This window comes from Chinchilla lanigera, unplaced genomic scaffold, assembly GCF_000276665.1.
Source record: "Chinchilla lanigera isolate Chin_1 unplaced genomic scaffold, ChiLan1.0 scaffold00002, whole genome shotgun sequence".
NCBI classification, from domain to species: domain Eukaryota; kingdom Metazoa; phylum Chordata; class Mammalia; order Rodentia; family Chinchillidae; genus Chinchilla; species Chinchilla lanigera.
In genome coordinates this window covers 52220334-52240433 of record NW_004955403.1, presented here as the reverse complement: position 1 = coordinate 52240433, position 20100 = coordinate 52220334, and the positions used below count along the sequence as shown (strand labels likewise).

Below are 20100 nucleotides of genomic sequence, written 5' to 3'. Positions count from 1 at the left end.
GGTCCCCCTCACTTTTTCCTCTTGAACCCCATGCTGGCCCCCAGAGCTCGCCTTTGATCGCTGAGAATAAGCCCTGTCCCGGGGCACGCAATGCGGATCTGACCAGGCTGGACATGCAGAGGTGTGAGACGGTGTCCAAGACAGATGAAGACACATGTGACTCCGTTTCTTTTAATCGCTTTAACTTCTGTTCAGAGGGGTGCATGCAAAGCTCCCCTCCCAGGCACCCGGGGCAGTGGTCACGGGGCTCAGGCTACTTCGCCATGGCTTTCTTCCCTCGGTGGCCCTTGTGGGACTTGACGGGCTCCTCCGGCCCCCGCTGGCCTGGGCCGGGGGGCGGGAAGGGCAGGGGGGCGTTGAGACTCAGCACCTGCCTCTGGAGCCGCAGGTCCAGGATGTCAAAAGCCGCCTGGATCTCACGCTGCAGCCGCTCTCCCAGGCTCTTGATCTGGATGCCGACTGCCTCATGGACGAGGTGCTCCAGCGCCTGTGCGGATGCAGGTAGGGAGCAGGGCTCTGGGGTGAGCTGAGTCCCTGCCCACCAGCCCTCCTTGTCCGTGTCCTTCTCCACCCTGGCAGGGTCCCATCCACCGGCCCTCTGGCCCCTGGTGGTGTCGCCCAGGGGAGTGGACTGGGGTCCCACCTCCTCCGGCAGCTCTGAGCAGCCATGGTCACAGTGCCCTGGCGACAGCCATGCTTCCTGCCCCCCGTCCTCTTCCATAGTTGCAACTCATATTTCGAGGTCGTCATGGCTTCCTACTCTTTTCCCTTCGGGCCCTGGGTGGCAGGCGCCCCGTCTGTGGCGTTGTTTGCTCCTAATACCCCCTCCGCACTACCCTTCCTGCTATCTGTGAGCTCTGCTGGACACCACCCCCACTCCCACAGCCCCAAGTCCTCCATGGGTGTCATGGAGGGGACAGGAAGTGGCTTCAGAGAGCCCCCAGCCCTGGGAAGCCCCCTCTCCACCCGCCATGTTGGCACGAGACCCTCCCACCACCTCCCTGAGGCTCCTGGTGTCCCCAAGTATCCTGGAGACGTGGGCCCTGGGGCTGTTTCCCAGGCTCCCTGCCAGAGCTGCCACACAGGAGGAGAGGCCGTGCCTGGGGAGCAGGGGGCCTCGGACCAACTGTGAACTCAGCTTGGTGAGTTTGGTAAACTCAGTCCTCTGCGCCTCATCTCCCCCTCACTAAAGCGGAGGCGCAGATTCCTGCTGGCAGGGACATTGTGTGACAAAGCCCACCAGTGAGAGCGGGAGAAACCAGACACATGCCCATGGGGTGGACTGTGTCTCCCCGAGTCCAGCCTGGCGGGGTAGGAGGGGCTCGGCGGCAGGGAGGGCTCACCTCTCTGCACAGGCCCTGGTGTGGCTGTGTCCCCTCAGCGCCCCAGGCCCCTGCGAGTTGGAATGTCCGCTCCAGCAGGCGCGCCTGCTCCGCACGCAGCGCCTCATTCAGGAGCTGCACATCCTTGCGCTTCTGCTCCTCGGCCGTCCCCAGTGCAGCCATCTGCTGCTCATGCTTCCACGTGTCCCTGTGCGTGCCCTCCGCCAGCGGCAGGGGCTGGGGTGGCGTGCACACCTCCAGGCGGGTGACGGTCAGGTTGACGTCCTGGTCCTGGCCCAGGACGAACTGGTAGAGCCGGTAGTGGCGGATGAAGGTGTTGTGGAAGTAGTCGCAGAGGGCCAGCAGGTGACTGGTGGTGAACTGCAGCTGGTAGTCCACGAGCTTGTTCCCCAGAATCCTCACTGCCTCAGTGATAGAGCAGCCTGCGGCACAGAGGGGCCGGCCTCAGAGGCAGTCTGGCCTCAGAGCCCGTGGCTTTGGTTCTGTATCGCTACCTGTTAGCTCTGAAAGCCATAGAGTGTTTCACATTTCCCTTCTTAGCTTGGCTTCCGGGAAGCTCATAACTGCCATAATATATTTGTCCCATTTTTCTCTTCTGTGATTCCCCCACTCCTTGAGTTTTGTCTTTTAACTCCTGTTTTAAAGGCTTATTTTGGGTGAGCTTTATGTTGTTTCTACTTCAGACTCCTTAGGAAGGTGATGAAGGTGAGCTATTGGAGAAATGTCCAAGCAACAGTCACGCTAGTGACTTGTGGTAGAGTCAGGCAAATTGTGTTGACCCCACACAAAGGGCCAGCTGTGGGGACAGCAGGGTGGGCAGGGACCAGCCCTCCTGTCTCCTGTGAGCAGGGGTGGAGCCGGGTGCCAGCAGCGACAGGGTTTGTAAAGGGTGGTGGCTGGACGCTGGTCCATCCTGGTGAGGTACATTGGGCAGAGGAGGCGGGGACCTGGGTTCTCCACACAGCCCCTGCCCTGCAGTGGCCACATCTCCCCTGCACCCTGACTCGGGCCAGCTCTGCAGGTGGAGCTGGGGCCCCGGGGCCCTGAGCCTGTGCTCCTGTGGCTCTGGGTCTGTGTATGGCTGTGTACCCTCCCTCTCTACCCCTTTCTGTGAACACTCGAGCCTGTTCCCTGCTGAGCATCTTGTCTTGCAGGCAGGGTGGCCCATGGCTCGCGGGGCCCCTGGGTTCCTGCTCACAGCTGTCCTACGTGGGCCCACTATGTGGGAATACCCACTCCCTCTCCTGGGACAGAGGGGCAGGGGCTGTGGCCCATAGGTTGGAGGTGCAGGGTGTGCTCCGTCTCGTCTCCAGGGGCCTGAGCTGGGCCTGGAGGCCTGGGTTTCACCTGGCGAGCCCAGTCGGGCTTCGGCCTGCAGTTGGGGGCGTTGTTGTAGGAGCAGATGGGCCGGGCGCCTTCGCCTTGGGGAATGCTGTCCTGGCTCCGCTCTTCCTCCTGGCCATCCGGTCCCACAAGCTCATCTATCAAACTGTTCCTATGAACAGCCTATGAACACCTGCCACCTACCGTGCAGTGAGCCTGCGCTGGGTCCCGCGGGCCGTGCAGGGCGCACAGTGCCCTGCCTGTCTCAGGGTGGATGAGAAGCAGTTCAGAAGGCGGGCAGGGAGGAGCGGAGAGGGGCAGAGAGCGGCACTAGGGGCCAGGTGACCCTGAGTAGCAGTGCGGCGTCGAGCAGGGCCGCACCCAGCATGGTGGGGAGCATGGCCGAGAAAGCGGGCAGAGGCTGAGTTGGCAACCAGAAGTGGGCATAGGGGCCAGTGGGAGCTGGGCAGTGACACTCAGGGGACTTGGAGGCACTGGAGCAGGCCACAGATCAGGCTGGGGTGGGTGGCTTCTCCACAGCAGGGACAGTTCATGGTGGTCTAGGGCATCCTGGGGACGAGGACACATGCACTCTGGCTGGCTGTCCAGAGGTCAGAGTGCTGCGCCCCACTTCGCCACTGTACATCTGAGTGACTCTGGGCAGGATACCCCAGTGCTCTGGGCCACCCTGTCCCCCCCAATGGACGCACGCATTCTCAACGGGGCAAAAACTCTTAGCTACAGCAATGGTCTGTGGTTTCCAAGGCTCAGCCCAGCTACAACTCCTGGGCTCAGTGCTAAGTTTCTCCCTGTGGGTTTCCTTGCGTGTCACACCGATGTCCCCAAGGTGATGGGCAGGGACTTGTGCTCCTCAGGAACCTGACAGCAGCTCTCGGTCCTGCGATCAGCACCACACGGCACTTTCTAAGAATACAGACCCCTCCGCCGTGCACTGCTCACTACACCTCAGACAGACTGGCTGCTTGGCGGCTATGGGCATCCTACTCGCACCCCTTTTGCCTTTGGGGAGGAGTGAGACACCTCTAACCGGGAAGGCCCAGCAGGCTGGAGTCGTCCTGCGCTCAGGACATGGGCCTGGGTGGGAGGGAGAAGCTTGGCAGAAGACGGCGGGGAGGGAAGAGGCCTCCGCGAGCAGAGCCCAGGATGCCCACACTCACGCATGCGCGTGGCCCCAGGAAGCTCGAGTTTCTAGCAAGCAGCTGCACTCTGCGGGCCTGGGATGGGGCCAGACAGGCTCCAGGTCTCCAGGTTGGTCAGAGCAGCTCAGGAGGGGCCGGCAGGCCACACGGAAGGGCTGCACTGACCAGGAAGCCCTGAGACAGGCATGGATGGGCTTCCGGTCTGTCTGGGAACCCCGGGATCGCATCCCATTTTGCAGGCAGTCTCTCTGGGCAGGGCGTTCATGGAATGACGGCATTCCCATAAGCAAAGAGCTGCAGCTGAGCTGCAGAGCCCTGCAGAGGCGAAGAACAAGGGCCAGGGGCTCCTAAGGGCTCAGCAGCCGCATGCAACATGACAGGGATGGCCAGGGACGCCCCCAGGAGGCCTTTGGTGACCATCAAAGCTGTGCTGCAGGCCCCTGGGGAGGTGACTGTGTGTGAACTTCTCCAGGTGATTCATCGGACCTCCTCTGGCTCCTGGGAGTTGCTCCTCCTCCGTGGGGTGGGACCAACTGCTTCTCCACGTGGGTGGCCGAATCTGCTTCCTCCTCCAAGGCCTCTCTCTGCAGCCCCTGGCAGCCATGCAGAGCCCAGACTGCAGTCCCAAGGTCTGTGTGACACGGTGGTGTGCAAGTGTTCCCAGGGGCTGCCATACTGATGTCCACCCTCCTGTGGGCACCAGCTGTGACCGAGCCTAAGAGGCAATGAAACGCCAGCATGGATCTTTTCCCAGAGCACGTGGCTGCGTTCTGAATTCCAGCCCCAAGATGCTGTTCCGGCCCTCTGGGGCTTCAGGTTTTGGCCCATCCAGAGCTGGCTCATGGACTCTGTCTTGGCCTCCAGACCCCGCTCCCTGCACCCCAGTGACTCAGAAAGCCCAGGGATTAAGTCCTGCCGAGCAGACAGATCTGTGCCTGCAGTCGCTGCTCTTCAATAACAGGGAGTGGCCCTCATTTGCATTGGCTACGGAGAACTTCCTGAAGACGTCCCCAAGCCCCTGGGGGCCAGCACCTGCAAGCCTGAGTGGAGGAGGCGAGGAATGGGGAGGGGAGGCAGGGCAGCCGCAGCAGAGGGCACCTGGGGCTGCACGCTGGGGCTGGGGCTGGGCCGGAGGGGAGACACTGTCCTGGGCGGGGGAGAAGGACCACTCCTTCACGGGGGAGGGCGCGGGGCCCTGGCAGAGCAGCCTGGTGGTCTCTGACTTGGCTCAGTGGAAGAACCAGGTCAGGCTGAAGCCTAGTTGGCTGCATTCTTCCCTGGGCATTTAGGCTGGGGGAGACCCCACCCCACCCCATCTCCCACAACTCTGCACCAGCCCCTTCCTGCTCTGGGGCAGGTGCTCCCAACGCCTCTTTTGGGAGTGGGACTGCGACAGCAAGAGATGGGTGTTCTCTTGGTTAGGGGCACGGAACACCTGGGCCACTGCAGCTCCTCACCTGAGTGGAGCCTGTGAGGTACCACTGCCTCCACTCATGGAGAAACTGAGGCTCAGAGAGGCTGAGGAATTTGCTCAGAGGCACACAGCCTTCAGCGGATGCCGTCCAGCTCCAGTGGCTTCAGACCTCGGAGGTGGACACTGGAAGGGACCCTAGCCCTCTTAGTCACAGTTTTTCACAGGATGTTCTGCTCTGAGTACTTCATAAGCACACATGTTCCACAGCCAGAGACTTTAGGATATACTGGATCCAAGGAAATTCAAAAGAATCTCCATATGTTAATGAGCTCTGTAAAGTATGCTAATGAGCTCAGGGATTATCACAGAGGGCTGGGCGAGTTCAAAGTTTCTGTCTGGAGCAAGCAGTCTCTCTGGACCCATAAACATCCTAGGGAAATACTGAGCTAGTCTAGTCCTTTTGTTCTACTGGTGGGGAAACAGCCCCAGAGAAAGGCCAGACTGCCTCCAGCCCAGGGGTCAGGACCTGGGTCCCTGGACCCTGGTTGGTCAGCAGTGCCCAGAGCGTTGCTAGGCAAGGAAAAGTAGGGAAGGGACAGGCAGGGGACCGGATGTGGGGCTGCCCCTGGCCTGGGTCAGGTGGGAACATGGATGAGACTTGGAGTGCCCACTTTTGCATGAGTCCTTCCTGTCCTCAGGTCTCTGTGCTGCCGGCCTCCCTGCCTCCCAGGACACCCTTCCTGGGGTGGCCACTGGCAGAGCTGCTCACTGAGCTCTGTGGTGGGGACAGTCTGGTCCCTTCTGCCTGGCACCCCTCGGTAGCGGGGGGGACCAGCACCATGGTCCTGATGTGCCTGGGGTGGCCTGGGACACTGACAGGCGGGGGTAGGGCAGGCTGGCATCCCTGGGGCTCACACCTGGCCTCCACTCGCATCCCTGCGCCCGTCACTTTGCTCTCTGGGCATCGGTGGTGTGCCTCGTACCCTGGTGGCTTGGTGGCTCAGATGAGCGCACATGGGTGCAGTGCTTCCCCCAGGCCTGATCCACAGTGAGCTTTCAACAAGTACTGTGGTTGGCCGGACTCGTCCCGCTTCCCCCGGGCTGTGTGGTGATGCAGAAGTCATCCGTCCTCAGAGCGCAAGGCACCACAGGGAGCCCTAAGTCCTGGTGCCAAGCGGCCCCCACCCAGTTCGGATTTGGTAGTCACTGATGGCTCCCTTAACGGTTAGGAGGGGCTCTGGGTGCCGGCGAGGTGTAGGGCGCTCCACAGTGAAGGCAGAGGGGAAAGGAAGCTGGGAGTCGGCCAGGTTCCCTCACAAGGAAGGGACTCAACTCCAGTCAGACGCTCAACCAGGTGGGTGACATCCTCGTAACCGCGCCTGGCAATGTCTCCTAGAGAACACGCGTGGGGCAGGACAGGGCCCATCAGGCAGCGGATTCCAGAGTCAGAGGGAGAACGTTCTAGAATCGAGAGCTGCTCATCCCCACAGTTCATCTTCTCCTGAGGAGAGACAAGGCCCTTGGCAGAGGACCGCTCTCTCACGGAGCCTGAGAGAGGGCCATTGGACTGTGTTGTGGGGTGGGGATACGATCTGGTGGCCTCAGGGGGCTCTGCAAGCTGAGGCTGAAGTGATTTCCACCGAGCTGGCGCCTCCCCACCAGAGCCACAGCAGGCAGCTGCCGGTTCCTTGGGCCAAGCTCTGCTGCTGGCGCCAGCGTGGCGAGGGGCTGATCTGGAGACATCCTCAGTGTCATCCCTGAGATGAGGACGTCCACGACTCAGGGACAGGGGCCTGTAGGGAGCCTGAGAATCAGCTTCACACTCACATCTAATCGCCTCCAGTGTTGGGGGGCCCAGGAGTGAGCCCACATCCAGCTAGATAAAGAAGAGGCGAGCCAGGGTCACATCAAAGGGCCAGAGGTCTGGCCTTGAGGGGACTACACGTCTATCCACACACAGCTGGCACAACCCGGCTGGAACACACAGGCCACACTCTGCGCTGGGCCTGGGGCGCCACTGGCTGGCATCTTCCTGTGGAGAGCTCAGATTGCTCCCAGCCCTGACCCGGGGCCCGGGCTAGGAACACAGCGCTGGTGTCCCTCGCCTGGCTCTTCTGGGTGCTTGCTTCTTGCAGGCAGGGCCTCGCTCAGGCCTCCAAGCACAGGTCCCCTGATCAAGATGCTATGTCACAAGGTGGGTGTGTGCTCTGCCATCGAATCCTAAGGCCACTCAGCCCAGGTGTGACCTTGGGCAAGTGTCTTACCTTCCTGCCTACAGTGCCAGGCTGTGGTGATGGCAGCCGTGCCAGGTGAAAGGCTGGACTCACTTGGGGCCGGCCTGCCCAGGGAAAGCAGGGGGAGGTTCCCAGGCAATGCTGAGTTCTGGCCTCCTTATTACAAATGTCGCTTGGTGAGCTGTGGCCTCACTCTGTGCTACGGGCTGAGCTATGTCTCCCTGCATGAACCCCAGGACTTCAGACTGGCTGTAAAGAGAGAGACAGGGCCTTAAAGAGGTGATTAGGGTTAAATGAGATCATTAGGCCTTAATCCACTCTGACTGGTGTCCTTCTAGGAAGGGAGATAGGACACAGCCTCACAGAGGGAGGCCCTGGTGGGGACAGAAGGAGAAGACAGCATCCACGAGCCCAGGAGAGAAGTCGGGACGAGCCAGTCCTGCTGACACCTGCCTCACGCCTCTGGTCTCCAGCATCACAGGGACACAACGTGCCCCCTGCCTGTGGCACTCTGCCGTGTGGCCTGAGACACTCAGGGAGGAATCTCTGAGGTCACAGCTGCCCATTTGTTCTGTTATGGCCTCTATGGAAACCTCACCAAGAAGTCCCATCCAAAGACACCACCCGGCTGAGTCAGGGTGCACATCCTGCTCCAGCTGGACAGCTCCACTCCGGGGCTCGGGAGGAACACCTGCTCCCTACAGGGCTGCTCCTCAGGTGCCTGCTGAGGCCCCGATTCGGGGTGAGAATCCAGCTGCTGGGACAACCATGTGTGTCCCGCAAGAGCCCTGCGAGGGACCATGGGGTGTCATTGCTTCCTCCAGGCCCTGGCTACTTGGCAGGCAGGTAGCTGCCTTCCCGTTCTGTGGTGGCCTGGGTGACTTTTCCTGAAGAATCAAGAGTGGCTGTGGGTGGAACTGCAGATACCAGGACCACGACACACTGCCTGCCTCCGTGTGCTCCAGGGTGGGAGGGGCGGAGGCTGGCTTCCTCTGGGCCTGTGGATCTGGTGGCCAGGCCAGCAGGAAAGGGGTCGTCGCACCCCAGGCTGCGGCCCGCCAGGTGTCCGCGGTGACAGGAAGCTGCTGCGGCAGTGACAATGGCTGGTGAGAGTCCTGTAGTTGAGAAGGTGGCGTGGGCTGCAGCCCTCTTCTGAGTGGAGCTGGAAGCAAGACAGGCCACCCCCTCTCTCTGTGCAGGGCCTCACGGATACCCTAAATCCCTGTGCTCCCCCTTCTTGCAGTCTCCTCCCACCGGAGCATCCCACACTGGAAGAATTCTGCCCCTGTTGACGTCATCCTCTGCCCCAAGGGACAGCTGGGTGTGATCCGTCCAGGGCTCCCGAGGGCTGGCCAAGAAGATGCCAAGCAAAGAACCCTTCTGGCCCACAGTGGAGGCCAGAACATCCTGGTGAGCCCTCTGCCAGGACGGAATCAGCTTCTGCTTTGAATCCAGGGCGGCCCTTCCCCTCCCTGTCCTGGGCTCGATCGGGCAAGGAGATAAGCTGCGCTGGCAGCCGGCCTGGCAGAGCTCTGAGTCACTGCTGTGCAAACACGGCCCTCCTTACGTGCCGTCTGCCAACGTCGCGTTATCTAGTTTGCAAACAGAGCTCACCCACCCTCGGCCCCAGATCAGCCACAACAAAGTGTCCCCAGGGAAGCCACCTGCCAAGGACAGCGCAGCCAGTGTGGATGTCAGCTGGAACAGAAACTCCAGTGAGCTGGCCCGGGGCCCGCCAGCTGCCCGCCAGCTGCCCGCAGCACCCACACCTGCCATCGACGGTGCAATGCGCCCAGGAGAAGGCAGGGTGGGATGCAGGGCGGGGACAACGGGAGTGCGTCGAGGATCCGACCCCCGCAGTCTCCTGCCCCTGGTGTCCCACATCCCCTGCAGGGGGCAGTGAATAGTTTGTGTGCTCTCACACCAACGGCCAGCAATGCTTCCTCGGGAGAGTGCCCAAGCCAGGTCACAGAGCGTGACACCCAGATTGGAGGCTGCCAGAGTTGCTGGCCCTCTGTTCTGCCAGACCCCTGTGGGGATGAGGGGATGGATAGAAGGCAGCGCCCAGCTCACCGTGGGCCATGGGTACCTCCTGGCTCTCCTCCACAGCTGTGGATGCCTGGTGGCTCCTGACGGGCCTCTTGCAATGTGACGTCACCTCTCTGCCCCATTTCATCCTGCCTCTGCCCCCGGGGCAAGAACTATAATCACAGAGGGTTTACCCACACGTCTATGGTCAGCAGCAATACAGGAGGAGGTAGGGTTTGGACCTGGATCTCGGCTTGCAGGTCTGATGCCTCTGTTCCCCCCAGCGCATCCTCTAGTGACAGCTGCAGACTCTGGGGAAGCCCTCCAACCTCCCAAGGCTCACGATCTATGCCTTCAATCATTCGTTTATTAACTTCTTCACCCAACACTTACTATGTGCTGCGTGCATCGGCACCAAGGGGACAGAGAGGACAAAAAGGAACCGACGCAGAAGGCTGTCCAAACTCAAGCTTGGCACAGCCCAGAAAGGATTGGGCAGTGCTGGTAGGGATGAGGTGGGCAAGGGACCGGGGGCAACCTGGGGTGGGAGCCCGTGACAGCTAGAGGACAGGCCCGAGGAGAAGCCATGGAAGCCAAAAGCCAGGAGCCACAGTTCCCATGGGAAAAAGGCTAGGTAGGAGGAGAAGGGTGCACAAGTGCGGGGAAGAGATCAGAGCATTTTTGGGTGTCGGCAGGGGAGTTGCCAATTTTTCGATCTTTCATGGCTCTGCGCCTTCACACCGAGAGCCACAATGCTGGCCTTCACACCTTGGCCTTGGCCAGCAAATAGAAAGAATCAGAGGCGTGTGAACTTCTGAACCAAAGACAGTGCTGCCTGGTACTGCCTCAGGGACTCCAAAGCGCATTAAATGGTGAATTGCTCTTGCTTAGGGATTGGGCTGTCAAAAAAGACAAACTTCTGTTCACCACGAACTCCAACAGAAAAGCTAGCAGTTGAGTGTGGTGGCACATGCCTGTGCTCCCAGCTATGTGGGAGGCTGAGACAGGAGGATCGCTTGAGCCCCTGCATTTGAGGCCAGCCTAAGCAACAAAGTGAGACCCCTCGGAAAAAAAAAAAAAAAAAAGACAAAAATAACAACGAAAAACCCATCACATGCTTCAGTTTGGCTAATGGAAATCACTTTTCAAATCAGTCCCAGATTTTTTTTTTTTTTTTTTTATGAAATGGATGCAATTCACGCGCCTGTGAGATCCCCAAATTCTAGAACTTCTTATGTGTTAGTAATTGGGAAATGTGAAGCATTTTTATGCTTATTTGGAGATTTGATAGACTATGCAGAAGAAAATTGATTTCATCTGAGTCCACAAACCACGACAGGTGTGCAACTGTGTGCCCGCAAGGCTGCTGAAGGTGAACTCGTGCATTACCAAGAAAGTTAGTTTTGCACTGAGCCCAGTGTGTTTGGTAGAAAATTCCCACGAGCTGATCGGCCATGCCAAGCGGGAACAGCAGAAACCGAAGTTTACAAGCTGGGCGTCTGTGCGCTTTGACAGCCCTTTCTGCCGGCGAACTCCGGGAGCTGAGGACGGCCGTAAAGCCGTGTTTGCCTAGAGACGCCGGCGAAGTACTGACTGGCAGGGAAATAATTACATGCAGGGAGGATGGGAAGGCGCTGGTACAAGACACTTGCGCACAGGTGTTGCTGTTTGAGCCACCTGTGTGTCCTGAGTGTGAGTGCATGGGGATACCCAGAACAGTGTCCTGATGGGAACATGGGGAGCCTAACAGGGGTCTCCGGTTGTGTATCTCGGCTCCTAGAAGAATTGGAAAAGAGCAGCAGAATGCGAACCTATTCTCCAAAGAAAGCCGTGCCTTACAAGGAAAAGGTAGCTTCAGCGCACACTCTGCATGGTGGGGGTCTGATGGCTCTTACACTGCTTCATGGACTAAATTTTCTTTTTAGCTTTCTAAAATTCTTTTTCCTTTTTTTTGGTACAATCTGCTCCATCGGTGGTGTATTCGGTGTGTGTGTGTGTGTGTGTGTGTGTGTGTGTGTGTGTACACCGTTTATTTCATCTTTGCCTCATTCCCAGACCAGGAGGCAGAAATTGTGTCCAGACTTTTAGAGAGTACTAATTTGTTTTATGCTTTGCAAGATTGGCTCCTTGAATGTGTATTATGACAACAGTGACAAGGTAAGCATTGGATGCATGTAAAAATATTGAAACTGGTTCAGTAAATGAAGAGATGTCTTTCAGGGTCTCACCAGTAGCTCAGGCTGGCCTCAAACTTGCAGTGATCCTCCTGCCTCAGCCTCCTGAGTGCTGGGATTACTGGTGTACACCACCAGGGATGTCTCTGATTACACTGCTGGGGGGCACAGTGGGACCCACCATAGTGATGTGCTGTATGGCTATTTTGCTCATAGCTGTAATATCTGCACAACTGTCAGCAGAATGCCTGAGGGTGTATGCTTGCAAAACTAGGTCCCTTTTGTTGGTTTTATTAAGTGACCCATGAAGTGTCCTATTATGTTTTTATGTCCCTCAAACAAGTTTCCTTCTAAAAATTGTAAAAAAGTCTTTAATTTTTTCATAGTTTTTGGATTTTGATCTTTCAAGATTTTACTTTGAGTGTTTTAGAATGTCGCCATGTGGGATTATGATATTTGGGATGGTGTCCTTTGTGATTATGGCCCTCGCCCTGTCCAAACTGGAGTGGTGTGGCTCAGGAAACCAGATGGGGGAAAGAGACGATCCAGGTTAAGGCTGGAGTACAGGAGTTCAGCACAGTGGCACAATGCATGCACAGCCTGTGCAAAGGCCCTGGGGTCCGTCTTAGTACTCCCCTCCCCAAGAAAAAAGTTGGGGCTCAACTTGGGCAGAACCAGTGCAGATCCGGTGCAATCAAGGCAGGGGCGGGGAAGGCAGGCATTATCTGCGGTGGTGCTGTGGCACCAAGTTCTGAAGAACTGGTCTGGGTGAAGCTGAGCCCCGTGGGAGGCTGAGACACAGTGGGACTGGGCGTAGTCATGACAACAGACTCCCTCGCTCCTCTAAGAGGTTCTTTCGCACCCAGGTCAGGCACAGGAGCTCGCCCAGGAGCCGTGCCTTCTCCATGTCTGCCCACCCACTCTTCTCAATGTTTCAGAGGAAGGAGGGAGGAGGAAAGCACCAGCTGCATGGCCCAGGGTCGAGTCAGAAGAGATCATAGGAGGAAGGATTTTGGGGGCTGCTCCCCCAGGGTGTGTCAGTGTACAGGATTCTGATAGAGTTTGTGTGCTCATGGGCTGTATAAACAGAAGCATCGTGACCAGGACTGAGGAGGTGATAAAGCCTCTGCCTTCTCACATCCATGATCAGGTAACAGGACTGTTTGTATCTGAGTTCCAGATTTTCAGAACCACATTGAGAAACACAGATATGAGTTTGGCTTCCCAGTAAAGAATGAGCGGCCTGAGGAGGAAGGTGCTCACCATCCCTCAGAGGCTCCCACAGTGCAGATGGAGGTTTCCGGCTGGCCAGGCTGCTCCTGGTTCTGAAGCCACCTCTGCTCATGGGCAGGGCTGTCCCCAGGAGCACAAAGCTGGGTCCAGTTCTGGAGGCTGCTCTGCTGGGCGCTTGCAAGGCCGGCGCCTGTGGGGCTCAGAGGACCACTGGGCTCTGGTGCCTCTGCGTCGCGGTGGGCTGGGGGTGGTGGGGCTGCCTCTGGGGTCCTCATCTTCACCTGAGCCCCACGGAGCCCACACCAGCAGGGTCAGAGGAGCTGGGCTTGGGCCATACAGAGGCTGGAGGAATCTGTGCCGGGTGCCGGGGGAGCCAGGAGCCCCAAGACCTCCGTACCTGGGACGCAGCCATCAGTCGGGGGAGCCGGCCGGAAGAGACGGAGCTGGGAGCGGCGGGCGCGCACGGGCGGTGAGACGCAGGAAGGGGAGGGAGGCCTCTGAGGGCCGCCGCAGGACCAGGACTCTGGGGAGCTCAGCGGCGTCAGGACAGGGTGTGGCACCTTGCACAGGGGTGCTGTGCTGAGGGACAGTGACCCTTGCATCTCGGGGCCGGGTGTGCAGGGCGCACTGGCGACAGGGACAGTGGGGCTGGGCGGTGCCCTGGGACAGGGGCAGGGGCATCCAGCGGCTGCGTCCTTGGTTGGTGCTCGCCCGCCACTCACTAAAACTCCCGGCACCCTTCTCCAGGAGGCAGCTTCCAAATCAAATAGTGACACGCAAAGAAGCCGCGAGGGCACCACAGGGGCATCTCCCAGGCTCCTTAGGGTAAGTGGCTGGGATGTTCCCGGCCCCAACATCCTTGCACAGGTGTCTCCTGCAGCAGAACTGTGACCTCTCCGGCACCGCTGTGGCCTTGGCCCCATCTCGCTGCGGCCTTGAAGTTCTGCAACGACCTTCGCAGCTGGAAGGCCTCGCCTGGCCGCGGGGCGCGCCGGGTGTTTGTGGGGCGCACTGCTGGGGCCGGCCTGGGCTCTCCTGACCTGAGAGTGGCTGAGGCTCCCGGTCACACCTGTGACTCGGCCCACTGAGCTGCCCCTTGCGGTGACAGCAGCACAGAGCGCCTCCTGCATCTGCTCAGTGAATGACTCCTCTTCACAGCCCGCGGTGTCAGAGGTGACTCTATTACCATGGCCGCGGGACCCCTTTCCAGGGGCGCCTCCCCCAGGGCGGAGCCAGGAAGGACGCACCCCAGACATGCACCCCATTCACCCTAGTCAGCAAGCTCAGGCAGGAAGGACCCCCCACCTTGGGTCGCCTGCTGTCTGCGGTGTGCTGGAGTCCCCAGAGGGGGTCAGTAGGCCACGATTCATGTTACCAAAGCAAAGCGAAACAAAAAAGCCAGCCCATCGGCCGCCCTGTCACAGTGTGGTCACGTGGAGGGCGGCGAGCGCGTGCTGCGGGCAGGCTGCACCAGCTCCTTCTGGGGAGCACCGGCCTGGCGCCTCCTTGGCGGTGGCGACCTCCCACCCCCACTCAGAGCCGTACCTTTGGTCTCCACCAACAGCTCCTCGGTGAACTTGACGGCCCGCGCCACCTGCACCCAAGGGAAGCCTTTGCCCGCCGCAAAGAGGACGCTGTCGTAGAGGGCATCCAGCAGGATGCTCCGGCGCAGGTCCCTGAGCTCGTCCAGCTCCTCCCAGTGCAGGAGTCTCCGCAGGTGCTCCCGGCCTCTCTGTTTCTGCAGAAATCAGAGGCCTCCTTACTGGAGACACCGGGCTGGGAACACGGCAGCTCTCCAGAGCTGGAAAGGAACCCGGAGCTTGGGGTACCTGGGGGGAATCCCCCTTTGGTTTCTAGACAGCTCCCCCGACCTTGCTGGGGACCCATTCATTTTTCAAGAGCTCTTCTTTTCTTTATGAGTTCTCATCCTAGCTGCTGGAGCCCCAGGTAGGGTGCTTCCACACCTTGAAGCTCTGAATTATGGTCTCTCTTCTCCCTTCCTTAAAACACAACTTGATTTCCTTTCTAAGCTACTGTACTTTCAACTAGCCAGCTTATTGGCCTGATAATGCAATTTATACTAAAGTGCAAATGACTAATGGAGAGGAAGCATTATCTATTTATTTTGCTGTATTGGGGATGAACATAGGACCCTCGCATTGAGCGACACCCCCATCCCTTTCTATTTTTATTTTTAAATTTTGAGACAGGATCTCCCTAAGTTAAGTTGGCAAGGCTGGGCTTGAACTTGTGATCCTCTTACCTCAGCTTTCCAAAGTTTGGGATCACAGAAGTGCACCACCAGACCTAGCCAAGGAATGAGTCTTACTTGGTGGGATTTCAGGTAGCTTGGTGCCCAGGAAAAGCCTGGTGGAGGCACCTTTTTGCCCTGTCTGCAGGAAGGCGCAATTGCCTCAGATTCTGTGGCTTTTGCAGACGGGCTCTCAGGAGGTCACCGACACCCCACGGGGGGTAAGGAAGGGGCGAGGCAGTGTGGAGACCCACACACAGAAATATGAGCGCCGCTCTCCCAGAGCAAGGAGGCTCTGAGGGAGACCTTGAGGGGGCCAGTGGCAGAGCTGGGGCCGGGGGAGCCCTGCCCTCAGCCCCTAGCAGCCCCACTCCCATCAGCACCCCTCCTCTCGATCCAGGCTCCCGCGCCCTTGTGACCCCAAGTCGGCAGAGCCCTCTTCCCCCACACTGGGTCCCACCCTGAGGCCCTAGGGGGCCAGTCCTCTCCCCTCCTGCAGGCCCTGCACCTGGGGTGTCCCTGGCTGTGCCCACTGCTGCGGGCTGTGCTGGGTGAAGCCACGGTGTCCTCCCGCTGGGCCACTGCCAGAGCCGCCCTAGCACGCACGGCTCCCTAGACCCCGAGGCAGTGCCTCTCCCAAGGCCCACTTCTCCTCCCTCACCGGCAGCTGGAAGACTTCTTTTACTTCCTGGGGCATTAACAGTGCCATGGCCCTACATCCAGTTGCTAGGAGACCTCGCCCAGATGCTGGAGGTTCTAGAACAAGGGGTTGGTGCCAGCTTTGTTAGGGCGTGGGCAGCTGTGGCCCTTAGGGCCTCTTTGCTCCTGGCCCTCTTCTCCCCTGTGCCCCGGGTCGTCGTCCTGTGCCCATGTGTGTGGGGACCTCCAACCCATCTTCCGTCAGCTTCCGTCTTCTGCTGTACTGTCCAGCAGTGAGCAGTTTTGGACACATGCACACGTACACACTCACACACACACACACACACACACCTCTCATCCTGCCCAGCCCTCCAACTCCAGACGAGCAGCCCCGTCCTCCCCACCTTGGGATCCATGTCCAGGGCCAGCTGTGACTGCTGCTGTCCTCCCAATGTCCCACTGCCACCTCCCCTCAGGACCCTTGCTGGCCTGCACCCTCTGTGATTCTGTATTTCTAGCATCATGATGGTTTTCTGGGATGCAGGATACAGCTCCACAAGGGTACCCCCAAGTATGGCACGGAGCTCCCTTGACCCTGCTGGGATGAGGAGCCCAGGCTCCATCTCTTGCCCAGCTTTGCCCCCCCCATACTGGGAGCTGAGGGGGCCTAAGTCTCCCATGGGGGCAAAGCTGCCCCCCACCCATGTGCAGAGCCCCAGCAGGGGCAGCTGGGGACACATGCACGCATACACACTCACACACACACACACCTCTCATCCTTCCCCAAGGCAGCCCATCTGCTCTCTTTCTCTAGGCATACCTGAGTTTCTTACCTGAGGATCTTGTCGACACCCAGGATTTGCCCAGCTGGTCCTGGGCCGCTGCCCCACCCCATCTGCCCAGATGACTCTCACAACTCCGTCCCCTGTTCATTACCTTGTGCCAAGGCCCTCCCCTGAGCCCTGTCACATCACAGGGACACCTTGCACCTTGTCCCTTTCTCTTAGCCATCTGAAAACTTATTCAGAGCCCCCCCCACACACACACTCTGCAAGGCCAACAGCTGGTTGGGTTTTATCTGTGACTATTTTACCCACCACTGTGCAAGGCTTGTACCTTGTGTGTATGCGCTGGTTGTTGCTTGGCAGTGACTACGATCGCTGCAGCTCTTATGACTTTGCAGTCTATGTGTCTGTGGGTGGTCACCTCCCCTTCCAGCCCTCTTGCCCTGTGAGGGTGGGGACGATGTCTTCTGGGCCTCTGGAACCCAGTGCCCATTGCAGGTTCACTACATATTTGTGAGTTGACTATTCAGAGGTGTCTTGAAGTGATACTGACAGAGGAGCACTGGTCACGGAACCTGTCCGAGTTGCTGTGGGGACCCCGATCCTTGCAGGTGGCCATCCTGCCTGCCACAGTGAAACCCAGGCACCATGTGCTTCGTCCTGGGACAGCGAGGCCTCCGACTCCAGGTAAGACTGAAGTTGCATTTACCTACCTGCTTGTGTCAGATTGCAAAATACCCGGTAGCGTGTGGACTCTGTCCTTGGCTCAGGGAGCATTTGACCGAGATGCTTTTCTGATCCTTTATCATCATCATCATCATCATTGCGTTTGTCATCTCCTTTGTTACCCTCCTTGAGATCCTTCAGAGACATGAGCTGGGATTCCAGGAACGCGGTCACGCTGTCTCTAAGCATACTGTCTGGGAGGGGACACGGACCCTCTCATCCGAGCCCTTAGCGCCTTAACTTTCCAGACAGTGGGCTGCAGCTGGAGGAGCCAAAAGGACGTCGCTAATCGGATATCAGTCGACACGTGAGTTCAAGCCTCTGGCCCCAAACTGGTGCCATTTTGCCTATAGCCTCTTATCTGCCTGATTGTGGCGGAGAAAGAAGGCAGGAAGAGGAGTGTCACAGACCAGAAGCTGGCGACCTTGTGGCGCACGGGGAAGCCCATGGAATGGTGTCACCTGCTAGCCCTGGGATGTATACCATAAGCCCACAAAGCTGTCACTATAGGAAATACAGACTGGAACCCAGATTGCTGGCAGCAGAGTTCAGGGCGGGGGTGAGTGCATACCAGCATGGGGTGGTCTACAAGCACGGTGGGGGGGGACCACTGTTCCTAGGAGAGACGGCCTGTGGCTGACGTCAGTGCAGACCGAGAGCGTGCAGTCCTTTCACTCATGTATTTATTTAAGGCAACTTTTTAAAAATCATGCCACAACGCCCATCAGATTTACCATTTCACCATTTTAAGTGTGCCACGGAGTGGCATTAAGTACATTCACATTCCTTGTCGCTGTCTCCACTGTCCCTGTCTGGAACTGTCCTCATTTCCCCAGGATGATATTCTGTACCCACTGAACACAAAGTCTCCCTTCTCCTTCCTTCTCCCCCAGGACCCCCCATTCTTTCTATGAATTCCATGGCGCTAGGAGCCTCATATGACTGGAATCTTACATCATTTGTCCCTCGTCCCTGGTTTAGTTTACTAAGCACAGGTTCCTTCATGCTGCAGTTACTGAGTTGGGTTTCTGTCCAGGTTTTGATGTTTTAAACAAAGGATTGAGCAGGATACCCAAGAGTTGCAGCAGGATCAGTGATTTACTGAAAGAGGAAAGACAAGATCCCCTCCACCATGTGGGGGCCCTCCAGTGAGACGCACTCACAGCTCCGGGAGCTTGGTGCCGAGGCTTTCAAGCTTTAGTGTTTGAGGCGTGACTGAGGGCTTGATCTGAGTCATGACTCTTGCCAGGGAGCAGCTCGACTCAATCCTTTCATCGGGCAGTAGAGTTTTGACCTTTGGTGACCCTTGGAGGGACTGTCATGGCGTCCAAAGCCACGGGACAGGGGAAGGTGTCAAACCTGCCTAGTCAGTGGGCATGGTGATTAGGGCTAGGGTTGGCCAAGTGTTGCAGCCATGGGAACTTGTTGTGTAGAAGCTGAGCTACCTGGTTATTTTTTCCCATTGTGTTTAGATCTGGACATCCTGGCCCTGGGCTGATGTTTAACTCAGACGGTAGTTAAACATTTCTGCCCCCAGAAAGCAGGTTCCAAGGCAGGCCCTGCCTTCTCTCCCAGCCATTTTCTCATGTCTTAGATCTAGCCCAGAAAGCTGACTCTAAGACAGGTGCGTCCTCCCTTCTTTCTGCAGCCTTTTACCTAGCTGCCTCCCACCTCAGTAGCATGTGTCAGAATTCCCTTCCTATTTAAAGGCTGAATAATATGCCACTGTATGCACTTATCGTATTTTTTTATCCATCCATTTTTCAAGGACACTTGGATTGCTTCTACCCTTAGGCAATTGTGTGCAAATGCACAGCACTGCAGTGTGAAGTTCTACAGGATCAAAAAACCCAACTGCCTCTACACCTCAGATGATCAGCTTGTTAAGTGTTGGCTTCAGGTGACAGCTGCAGTGGGATAAGCGAGCTACCTCACCCGACAAAGGCAAAGATAGGAATTCACTTCCGACTGAGCTCTTTGTTCTAGATGTTACCTCAATCCAGTGGTAGGAATTTAAGTGCTGGGGCTGGGATGGCCCCGCCGCTGAGGAGCACATTCAGCTTAAGCCCCAAGAGTCTGACAAGGCAGGAGCTTGTCCTGCATGTGCTCCTTGCGTGGATCAGCTAGAAGCAGTTGAAACCCAGGTAAGCTGAATTTTGGGTTCCACAGTGCCATCCTAAACCCAACCCGACCTGCACTGTCCTGGAGACACCCAGCAGCTTCCAGACCCAAACTAACAGCAGGGGCTAAAGGGGGAGATTTCCAGGGAAGTTTGTCCTCCTGACACCCTTCCAAGAGGAAGCCAGGGAGAGTAAGAAACCAGGAAGAGCTCTAGAGAGGAGAGTATTGGTGAACGGAGCCTCAGGAAGATCCCGAAGGGTGACCCAGAGGGTGAAGCCGTACTGGCTGGATTGGTGTGGACCATGGAACGTGATCCATGGATCCTCTGAGGAGACCAAGAGCCCTTACAACTATGCTCCAGGGTGTTGAAGAATCTGTTGCAGCCCCGCGGCTGCCTGGTGTTTCCCATGGTCCTCTCCTAATGGGGTCTTACTATTCTCTGCCTCTGTGGGATGCTGGGCACAGACTCTTGGCCTTTTCATGTTTACAGCTGAGTGTCCAGGCATCTCACAGAGGAATTATCCCCAGAGGGGAAGGATATGAACTCAGTCTTCACCATGAGCATGGCTGGATGAAGGGACTCCTGGGTGTCAGGACACTGTAGTCACCAGTGGATTAACTCACTGATGCTGAGCAGGCTGCTAGGAGGCGGCCAGTGAGAGGTGGATT

The 20100-nt window shown here is 57.9% G+C and overlaps 1 protein-coding gene across 1 annotated transcript; it reads right to left on the bottom strand.

Annotated features, from left to right (window-relative positions):
* Positions 1-157: 157 nt before the first annotated feature.
* On the bottom strand, positions 158-15905 carry LOC102023548 (chromosome unknown open reading frame, human C8orf74). Its single transcript, XM_005373805.1, has 4 exons — positions 15822-15905; positions 14455-14647; positions 1344-1765; positions 158-487 (listed from the first exon to the last, which is right to left on the bottom strand). The coding sequence occupies exons 1-4, from the start codon at positions 15867-15869 to the stop codon at positions 254-256; spliced, it is 897 nt and encodes a 298-aa protein (XP_005373862.1). The 5' UTR covers positions 15870-15905; the 3' UTR covers positions 158-253.
* Between the last annotated feature and the right edge of the window lie 4195 nt (positions 15906-20100).